At 33.1% G+C, this 11,564-nt stretch overlaps 1 protein-coding gene and 1 long non-coding RNA gene across 2 annotated transcripts; one reads left to right on the forward strand and one right to left on the reverse strand.

The window, feature by feature from the left end:
* The first annotated feature begins 4,781 nt into the window (after positions 1–4,781).
* LOC115962910 lies at positions 4,782–6,663 on the forward strand. The gene is made up of 2 exons (XR_004085634.1): positions 4,782–5,109; positions 6,002–6,663. It is a non-coding gene; the product is annotated as an uncharacterized LOC115962910 (long non-coding RNA).
* A 2,212-nt stretch (positions 6,664–8,875) lies between these two features.
* On the reverse strand, positions 8,876–10,689 carry LOC115963905 (flavonol sulfotransferase-like). Its single transcript, XM_031083139.1, has one exon. The coding sequence runs from the start codon at positions 10,556–10,558 to the stop codon at positions 9,536–9,538; it is 1,023 nt and encodes a 340-aa protein (XP_030938999.1). The 5' UTR covers positions 10,559–10,689; the 3' UTR covers positions 8,876–9,535.
* Positions 10,690–11,564: the final 875 nt, after the last annotated feature.

Raw genomic sequence — 11,564 nt, forward strand, 5'->3', positions numbered from 1 at the left:
GTTAGATTTTCAAAATTCACATCCAATAGAAAGACAGTGGAAGAATTTGAAAATTTTATCTCTAAAGACAAACCTTCTCCACATAAAAATCACGTTTGGACATATTACTTACTTTTTGGGCCAATAAATGCTGAACACTAATGAGACAACCCCATTAGAATCAAATTGTGATATCATTTCTATTAGGGATGGCAATGGGGTGGGGTAGGGTTAGAGGATGGAGTCTTCGCCCCTGCCCCATATGGTTTTGTCTTACCCTATTCTTGCCTTGTCCCATATGATAGGGAGAATTTTCTTGCCCAATCCCCACTCCTTGGGGCCCAGCGAAGCCCCGTCCCACCCCGTAAAACTCTACTTTTGGTTAATTTGCCCACAACTATTACAATTATTTTAATAAAATCTGTTTCATTAATTTCCCACAACTATTATAAAATCAAACTAATTTTTAGCAAAAACTGAATAATATTATCCAAGTTTTAACAAGAAAATATTATATAACAGAAACAAAAATCTTATAATACAAAATCAATAATTCAATAGTATATAAATTTGTTTCTAATAAAGACAAAAGAAAACATTAAAATTGGTACCTTATTTCCAGCCTTGCTAGAGAGAAAAAAGAGGCACAGAGCCATATTGGGTAGAATAAAATAAGCTAATAATATCTTTATTTAAATAGTAGGGTTTTAAGGTATGAAAAAATTATAATTTAACCCTTATCAATGCAGGGCAGGGTGAAGTGGGTCTCAAAAGTCTAAACCCATCTCCGCTTTGCCCCACCCCGCCCCTTGGTGTGGGGCTAAAATCTCGCTCCATTCCCACTCTACCACCTTTGCAGGGTAGGAAAACCCCGTGCGGGATGAAGCGAGGAGGGGTGAGTCAAGCAAGACGAGGCAAAATTGTCATCCCTCATTTCAGTCAGTTACTATAGGCATATCTGGTGACTTTGGTCTGGTCCTTCTTCAACCACAAATTAATGGGACCAAAATAATTAAATCCTAGCCATTTCATTTATCCCTTTCTATCACTTTCTCTACATTGGGAAGCAATAAATTTTGGTTTTTTCTGAAAGTCTGCTTTGAGCTCCCTCTCAGGTGGTGGGCTTGGGAAGAAACCCAATGTGAAAATTGAAACAACTCAACTTGGATTGGAGGAACTACGAGAGTAAAGAAACTAACCCATTAAAATCAAATTGAAATCTCATTTCTGTCGGTTACTTTGGCGTGTTTGGTCACTCTGGTTCCTCCACCACAAATTAATGGGAACAAATAAGAATAAAATAGTTAACAATTATCTAGGGGTATCGATTTAGAAAATATTTTTAAAAATTTTGTGTTAGAAAAGAAAAAAAAACTTATTTTTATAATAATTTTTATATTTTTCATAAAAATGATATCAAAACTTTACTAAAATGATCCATTACACAATAAAAATTATCCTTCTATAGAGTTTGCTATCGTTTTTCTTCACAATTTTTTTAAAACTATTATTATTTTTAAGTTTTTCGAATTTTTTTATTCAATGGTTAAATTTTTTTTTTTTTTTCATTTTTTTAAACTCTTAATTTCAATTATTGAGAACAATTGATCTTGGTGTAATACCCTAGATCAACATGATCTGAATCCTTGGAAGGTTCAATGGACTAAAATAGCGTGCTGTAAATCCTAAGCTCCCAAGTTGTGGTGGTCCACCACAACTATTACTTTTTGTAAGTTTTCAAGGTATATAAGAGTGAAATAATCCTAACCTTGTCTCTATTTTTTTTTTAAATAATAAATTGCTGTCTTTGTGTTCATTTGTTGTAGAGGAAAATTGATTCATTTTATTTTCTTCCTCGCTTACCAAACATAGTTTCGGGCAGAGGTGAATATATGGTTTATATATATATATATATATAAAGGGATTAATAGACATTTAATGTGGTCATGACATGAAAAAAAAAAAAAAAAATTTAAAAAACACTTTCTCTTAAATTTAACAAAATATTTTAATAATAGCAGAGAGCAATTTACCTGTTACCAATCAATCAGGGAGACATTGCTCGATTTAATAATTTAGTGGGAGAAATTGAACTTGACGCAATAGTTGGAAAGGAAAGGGAAATTAACCTTAAAATTTTATTTAAGGGGGGAAACTAAGTAAGATGATTTAATACATATTATTTTCTCATATATTACAAAAATATTAGTTTTTGCATAACTCAAAAAACTATTTCTCATCATTTGTATACTATAAACTATCTTTTAATAACAGAGTATCTAAGAGATTCATGATATGATAGCAGCTATAGGGTTTAATGCCAATTGGAATCATGAAGGCAACTGGAACAATAGTGCTAGGTACAATGCTCATGGTCCAAGTCGTGGCCAGCAGGTTCCTGTTAGTCACTAAGGGCCACCAGTCTATGAGAATGACTCTGAAGATGAAGATAGAGGATACAAAGGGTACCGAAGGAGAATACTAATACTAAGCAATTGTGTTTAACCACAGCAGATTCTTTGGAACTAATACTAACCAATTGTGTTTAACCAGAATAGATTATTTGGTCAGCCAAATCATATCTATAGGGACCGGGGGTCGGAGACTAGTGCTGGCCCAGTGTTGATAGGGTAGGCCCAACCCAATCACAATCGTACAAGGACATAGGATCGCCACTCGGAGGTGGCCTACTATAAGTGGAATGGGCTCGGCCCAGTATCAACGAGTAAGTTGAGGATGGCTAAAGGGGGGTGCAGTCAATACTCAGGTCAATCTCTGAGCACTATCAGTGCCTAGGGGAAATCCGCTGCCGAGCGCTATTCGGTATCAGGTGCAAGTTTTAAGAGAATCCTCAGAATGGACTAATTGCGAGGGATTTTGGGTAGAAGTGCGGGCAACGTGGGAATTAATGAAAAGGTAATTATTTGGATCCCCATAAGGGGAGACTATAAAAATAAAGAGAGGATGAATGAAAAAGGGTTGGAAAACACAAGGAGGTAACAAAACTAGAGGGAAAGAGAGAGAAGAGGAATCAGGGAAGTGTAAGGACTAGGCACGGGAGGAGCAAAGGTTAGAGGATTAGGCTGTCAAGGCAGCGTTTGAAGCTATACCTAGTAGGAGTGCAAGGAAACCCACCAACAAATAAATTGGGAGCCCAAATTCCTCCCCCTCATAGGAGTACCATTAGGTTTGGGTACCATAATATCAATCATCAAAATTAGCCACAGAACAAAAATGGAAAATAGGTGGCATTGAGATTCCACAAGACCACATGAAGTTCAACAATTAAAAATCAACACTTAAATATATTTGTTATACAATTTATACCTAATAGAATGTTCAACACTACTAAAAAAAAGTGTAAATAAATAAATAAATATATATATATATATATATATAAATATATATTAAAATAATATTTTATGAAATTTGACAAATATATGATACCATTTCACTAGCTTTTTATAAGGTACCAAATTGTGGAATGCAAATTCAAGATTCTATTCCTATATTAATCACCAAACAAATGAATGACAATAATTTTTATTCAATTCTTGGCTTCTTTATTCCATGCAATATTTATTCCTCAGAATTATTTTTATTGTTGGCTTTATTCAGTGACAAAAGTTTTTTGTATTGCATTTTATGTTTGATATATATTTCCTGAGTTTTAATGTAATTTGGAGTAGATGTACTTGAGCCTCTTACTTAACTTTGAAATGCTGCATCAACCAGGGATCTCACGGCCTAGACACGACTAGGAGACGACCTAGCTTGCCCGTGAGCTCCACATGGTAGGTGGTCTGGATGAGAGTTCAGACATGCATCTCGCGACCAACACACGGCCTTAGGGCACAACTAGGTCGCGAGATGCACAATCTTTGTACTCTGCATTCTAGAATGCACTTGTCCAATGCGCGTGCACACACACACACACGCACACACACAAAGCTGTGAGGCGTGGCAAAGGTTTCAGATAAGGGTGATACAAACCCTAAAAACTAGAAGAGAGATATCCAAGAGAAGCCTCTTTGAGTGTGTGCAAAGAGAGAGAGCATTTTGCTTTGAGAAAAACCAATCTAATTTGTAACACCCCAACCTAATTTTATAATTAAACTATGTGTTTGAGTGGTTAATTATTATTTTTAAGCCACTTACTTTCTAAAATTAATATAAGAGTATTTAATAAACATATTATTTTATAATGCCATTAAATAAGAATTGTAAAGATTATAAATAATTGAAATGACTATTTGTATTATAAATATATACTTAACATGTACAAAACTATATTAAGTGGTTTAAGTTATTAGATACATAGTTAGTATTTTAATTAGGCATATGATGCATGAGATTTTGTAGTGGAAATTCCACCCACATGCAACCAATTGAAATTCAACACATGATGCCAAAGTTTCATGCATGTTGACAAACCCAAAGACCAAGACTTGGTTGGCCATGCAATCACCAAGCTCCACCTCACTTCTTCCTTGACTTTTCTCAAGACAAACATCCAAGAAGCCTCTCCATTTCCACCGGTCCATGCAAAATCAGAATTCTCACCTCTAGCTTTACTCTCTTTTCTCTTAAGGAAAGAGCGAGGAACTCTCTTAAGTCCCCTTTGTCAAACCCACAAGTCCACACATTAAAAGAAAGCAAGACTCCATCTCATTTCTTCTTCATACTCTCTCAAAGCAATTAGAACATATATGCTCTTTTAATGTGATGGATATAACTTTATAAAGGTAAGGATATATATATATATATATATATATATATATATATATATGTATATGCAAAGTGATATTATTTTTGTAGAAAAGTGTGAGTGTGAATGCAAGAAAGTTGGAAAAGTGGGTGGTGAGATTTTTCCTAAGCACCACACGTATTCCACCCAAAGTCCCCATCTCTTATCCCCTTTTTGCTGCCCCAAAAGTCTTCTCCTTATCCCATCTTCTTGGCTGCACCAGACAGAAAGTCCAGCCCTCTTTCTCTACTCCTATTTCTTTGTTTTTGTTTTCTTCTCTCTTTGCTCTTACACGGCAACCGCCCTCTCTCACCAAAACAAAATATCCCTCTCTAAAGAAGAAATTAAAGGGTTAACACTAAAATTTCAGCTTCAAAGGTTGGGTAAGTAATCAAAACTTCATTTGTTTATTTCTACTTCTTTAACCTCTATCCTGATTTTAGAGGCTGATTTATGATTCTGTTTTAGTGATTTAAAAGTTTGATGATATTGTGATCAATTGAATGCTTATTAACATATTTTAATATGTATACTATAGGTATAAAAATACCCAAATGAAATTAAGACCTGATGATTTTGTAAGAATGTGTACTGGAGCTGTCTTTGTGACAGATTTGATGTTTACAACAATAAAAATATGTATTAAATCATATTTTGTGAATTAAGATGCTAAGAGTAGTTTTTATGAATTCTAAGACACACATGGTTGTTATGGAAGTGGTCTCACAGAATTTAGATGAACATAAAAATAATAGTTTAATTTTTAAGTTGCAAGAAATTCTGTCAGGACAGAATTGAGTATACTGTCTTGTGTGATTTTTAGTAAATCATGGGTTTATGATTTGACTCCAAAATTTTTATGGTATATACTGGACATACAAGGAAGTAGTTCTGTAAAATTTCATGACAATTGGGTGTGTGTGGACAGCCTATTTGTATTTTACAAATGGAGCATATGCTGCTGAAATGAGCAGTGAACAGCATATGCTACACCTGACTTTGTGGATTTAATTCTCAAGTTAGAGTGAATTTTTTGAGCTATAATTTAATATGCTCATCCTTTGGCATGCCAGGATCGTATATAAATTTTATGAATTGGTTTCTCTATGATTTAGTACATCATGTTGTCTGATAAATGTATTTTGTATTTGTGGGAACCTCTTTGAGGTGGGATTAGGACTTCCTTGATTTTAAGAGATAGGCTTTGAGATGAATGTGTAAGTTTATGATAAGGGATAATTGATAGTAAGTAATAAGTTTTGATATTTGGTTTAGGTGTTACTAGTTCCCCAGGTCTAAGCTCCTTCGACTGTAGGCTCTTGGTTCCTCTGCTTTCAGGTGGGGGATAAGTTATATAGGCATTTGGTAAGTCATGAGGTTATTTTAAAGTATATTATGTATTAAAATGTTTTTTATTAGAGATATGACATATAATCATTATTCTGAAAAAGATATGTTCGTGAGTTTTCTAAAACTTATGTATATGATTTAAGCATATTGATGCTATTACTGATTCCACGAACATGATGTTTAAAGAAAAGAATGGAAATGCTATTATTATGAAATGTTATGCAAAATAAGAAATTTCAGTATGATGTATAAGTATGAAAGGTTTTCAGGTTATGTCCTCTGGTGATCTGACCTCTGTCAGTAGGGGTTAATTGCTGGCTTTCCATGGAAAATGTTATATGATTGGCCATTAAATGGGACTAGCTTTGCTATACCCGCCCTTGTTAGTTTCAGCCAACTTGTGGAGGAAGTCAACCTACCCCCATGGTTGAAAGATATGTATTATGATGTGATTCCGAAAATACCTAGTATTGTGGGGAATGTTGGATGCCTAGCACCATGATGCTAGAAGCCTCCCAAATAAGTACAGACTTATCAGATATGGATTAACCAATATGTTATGAACAGCTATGTTATGTTATTAATCATGGGGGAATTATTTTGTTTAAATGCATTGTGAAAAGTAAAAGCTCTCGTGGCAAGAAGAAGTTTCTGATGAAAAGAAAAGTTGTTTATTAAAGATAAAAATTTCTGAAGTTCTGTTGTGCTATAAAGATAAAGTTTTTGATGAAAGTACAAGTTTATGTTTAAAAGTTATCAAATATCTGTTTTTATGAAATGTTAAGTTTTATGATCATGAAAGTTATAATATTTTATGAAAAGAAGTTTTTAAGGAAAAATTTTCTTATTAGTCAAGATGTTTCTAGTTTAATACAAAGTTGCCGATTATCTGATTTAAGTTAAAATAATTATTTCGTAATGAGAATATATATATGGTGACTTTGTAGGAAATGAAAGAAGTTTGATCCGAAAGGTTTTGGTAATATTAACCTGATAAGAAATAGGAGAACAATTATTTTCCTATGAAAATCATATAAGTTATTATTATGAATAGTATAAAATACTATACATGAAAAGTTGTTCTCCTATTCGAATATTCATAGAATAAAATGATTTGATTTACATGCATCCTTATTAAATTCTCATATATCTTACCTTTACTGAGCTGTGTAGCTCACCCCTTCCACTCTTTTAGTTAGCAGGTTTTATTTTGTAGCAGAAGGAGCCTTAGTCGAGTTTTGGAAGGAGCTAATTTTAGTTTTATATGTATAGATCCTAAATTAACAATTTGATGTTTAGATTTGTAGTATGGTGTATTTTAGGATCTAATGAAAGTGGTGTACCTTAAAGTATTAAGAGATGTATTATGTGAAAGTGTGGATATTAAATAATTGGTGGATTATATTATTTTTTTTAAGTACAATGTAGATGCTCTAAATGTCAAGTGAAAGGTCTATCATTTAAGTAAGGAAACAAGGATGAAAAGTAAGAGGGAAGCTTTTTGTAAAAGTTTTATTAAAAAGTTAAGTTCGTTCTTGTTAATATCAGGCTTAAGCTTGATATTAGCATGCCGGTCATAGTCACAAATCTGGGTATCGGGTTTGGGGCGTGACATAATCTCTCTTTTCCATCTCCTTCATTGTTTTGATTAAAATATTGTAAACACTTTCCTCACCCATAAACACAGACCTTGTGAGTGAGAGAAAGTTTATGGAAACTTGAGAAACCACATACAAATCCAATCCTCATTGGTGGTGTTTCCATTTGTGCTTCAATAAAGGGTCTCCAGTTGCTAGCTGGAGCTTGAAAGGTTCAAGTACATGTAGGCTTTTGGGCTTGGAGGGTTCTTAGTGTCCTAATTTATTGCAACTATCTTGTCTAGTGGAGATTTTTGATAGGTAGTTGGGGGAGAGGTTTTTAAGCCTACAGCTCAAGTTTTTCTCTTTCTAAACATGTCTTGGTGTTTAGTGTGGTTTGCTTGCTTTCCCTTTATTTCCTTTACTTTACTATATTGCCATGTTTTGTGTAGTGTAGTTGGTTTGTATGGGAATTGGTTAATTCATTTACACTTGGACTATATTGATTAGTTTAGTGTTAAAATTAACTTAGCCGTAAAAGCTTGTTTTAGGGTTCTAAATACTTGCTAGGATTAATATAGCATATTTCAATTCCTATTACACTAAAATCACAATTACAGTGTACCAAACATTCTCTAAATTCAGACAAAGTACCTTTTTCTAATCATCTCATTTTCCTTCTCAACCAAAAAAATAAATTTATACTTATTTTCCATTCCTTCATTTTTCCATCATATGTAACAAACATGCATGGTAAAAAGTTGATAAGCTTGAAATCCCTTCTATCCTCCCAACGTTTTCCATTTACTTACTTTTCTATCCTCTCAATGTAGAGTATGTAGAGTTTAATTTGGTACTCTTGAAATTAGATTACTTAATTTGTTACACCCAAATTATAAGATTTAAAAGGCTTTCCAAAAACTTAGAAGACAATAATTAATCTGTTGGTAAAATATAAACTCGGTCCCCATTCCTAACCGCAAAAAAAAGTCTGCATAATAGTCATCATACGAGTGGTTAGATTTTGCTCCCAAAAAAAAAAAAAAGGAGTGGTTAGATTTGAATTTAAAACACTTGATGCATATGTTTTGCGAGTGGTATTGTGCTTTTACGATTTATCGATCGAGACCCAGGTGTGGGTAGTTTCTCATCACAGAAATTAAAATGAAAGAAGCACCATAAATATGTTAGATCTTTAGCTTATTTCATGAAACAAAACAGGGAGAAAAAACTTCACAAATACTTCATTCAGCAAAAAAATAAACATAACAAATACTTCGAACAATGGATCATAAAAAATAATAAATAAATAAAAGTGCACACACACACGTGAACAGGAATCAGTCGTGGGTTTGTTCCTGCACACCTTATTAACTACTAATATAATAAACAACAAGTGGTTCGTAGGGCCAAAATGGCCAAGTACCATTGTTTGGCAAAATATGTATGAATCTACCATTATATGCGAAATAATTAGAAATTTATCACTTTTTTAAAACTCTAGTTTATAAAACTCAAGTTAAACTCAAATTTGCCATATAACTCGAGTTTCACAAACAAGAGTTTCATGAAATTTTTTGGATGTAACTCAAGTTTCATAAAAAATAATACTGAAAATTTGAAAGATATGTTTTCAAAGAACTCAAATTTCTAGAACTCGAGTTACACGATAAACTTAAATTTCACAAACTCAAGTTTCAAAAAGGTGTTAGATTGCTAAATATTTCACAAAGAGTGATATATTACTAAATATATTGCCAAACAATGATATATGACCATTATGGCCTGGTTCCTAGCTAAATGAAAATGAAGGTACGCTCATCAAAACACTTGGTGCAAAAGTTCCACTACAAGAGTGTAAACCTCCCATGCATCTACCAATTCAAACTTTAGATCCAACATTAAATGTCAAGCCAGAACTTCTTAGTTTTTGCTCTGTTATCTGATCAAGACGTGCAGCCATCATGGGTGTAAGATAATTCTTCCAATCTCCAGCCTCACCTTTTCGGAAAAATGCATTTTTTTCAATCAAGTAAGCGCGTCCATGAAGCTGTCCACTTTTATTCACCTCCAATCTGGACAAATTTTGAAAACTACACAGGTCTACAATCTTTTGAACCATTCTTTTGTCTTCTTCCTCCAAAGAGAAAGGATAACCCATAAATTCAGCAATTTTCTTTACATAAAACAAGGTTTCATTTTTTAAATCTTCATATTTTAAAAATAATATCCTCTCAGGAGATTCTAAGCTTGCTTTCCAATACCCTAATACATGATTCCAATATGGTCCATAATAAGATACTCCATCACAAAATAACTCAAATGCTTTCTCAAAGTCAGCATCTTCTTTGGCTGAGGAATCCACACCCTTAAAACTTGCATTGTAAAGAAAGTGCCATAGAGATACAAATGTATCCTTAGGATCTCTACATATATAAATTATTTTGCACCTAGAATCTATTATAGATTTTGGTAAGGAAGTGTAGGGAACATGCGTACCTATAAGGGGTGTGTCTTGATTCCGATGAAATGAATTATGGGCTAGATCACTCTCCAAGGAGAGTACACACTCATGTGGCATTGTTGTGAGTAAAGGGTTTGCAGAGATGTCAAAACTGGATCTTGTCACGATGGCAAAAGACAATGCCTTAAGCCATGTTGTGCCGGATTTTGGAAAGCTGCTCAAAATAATGTCGTTGGTTTGTGGCTTGAAATGTTGTTGAGCTGACAAGAGTCCTTCTAAGTAGAAGAAAGTGTGCCAAAATCCCTGATACTGGTAGACTTCATCTGATTTCCATCCGTTTCTTTTTGGGAGGGTTGATATTATCTCGTTGTATAAGTTGAGAGTTTTTAGATCAGACCTATGGTCTTCTTTCTCATTACTTTTGGTAGAAGAGAATTCCATTGTTAGAATATCTTGGAGGAAAACTATAACAAGGAAAATGCTATGCAAATCTTACTTAAAACATGAGAGTGGATAGAAATTTTAGCAAAACGAAAAAGTGAGGGGGCTGGAAAGCAAAAATTTTTAATTGCTCCAAAAATGCAACCCCACCCCCCACGCCCCACCCCCTCCAAAAAAAAAAATATATATATATATATATATATACATATTTATTATGATGCAAATGTGAAAATTACTTGCCTTTGATTCGGCTCTCTCACGTGGTAAGTTTGATTCATCTTTGAAATGATGCTTAAAATAAAAAAAATTTTAAAAAGCAACTTTTATAAACGCGATATGAAATTGGATTTTTTTTTTTTTTTTTAAGCAAAACATTTGATAAAAGTTATTAAAAAAATACTTTTTGAATAGATTGAGTGTGTAAGGGTCCGTTTGGATACAGCTGAAAACTAAAAACTGAAAACTGAAAACTGAAAAACACTGTAGCGAAATAATTTTTAAATGTGTGAATAGTATCGTGGGACCCATTTTTAATGAAAAAGTTGCTGAAAAGTGAAATTTGTGGGTCCGTAAACAGTACATGATGTGCTGTGATTGGTCCAAAAAAATTTGAAAAGTCAAAGTTTGCGGCTACTATTCATTGAACAGTGCATGAACAGTAGCCGCAACACTCAAAACGCCCAAAAACGCGTGAAAAAAAAAAAAAAAAAAAAAAAACGCAAATGCAGATGCAGAAGTTTCATCCCAATCCAAACGCAACCTAAATATCACTTACCGATGTAAATTATATATATATATATATAAGGTAATTTATTTTCATAATTATAGTTTCACGGCTTATTTATAATTGTTATAATCATTATTACTATTATGGTTTGACTTTTTTTTTATTGATTAATACAACCAAGTTTGTAAATTCAATTGAAAAATCTAATGTATAGTATCTAAGTTTTACTTAAAATCTAATAAACTCATTTTTAAAAATAAAAGTATTCTTAAAAAAATA

This window comes from Quercus lobata, chromosome 10 (assembly GCF_001633185.2).
Source record: "Quercus lobata isolate SW786 chromosome 10, ValleyOak3.0 Primary Assembly, whole genome shotgun sequence".
Classification (NCBI taxonomy): Eukaryota; Viridiplantae; Streptophyta; class Magnoliopsida; order Fagales; family Fagaceae; genus Quercus; species Quercus lobata.

What these genes read in the sequence shown, in the direction of transcription:
- LOC115963905 (XM_031083139.1), bottom strand. Translation starts at nt 10,558, where the DNA reads ATGGAATTCTCTTCTACCAAAAGTAATGAGAAAGAAGACCATAGGTCT.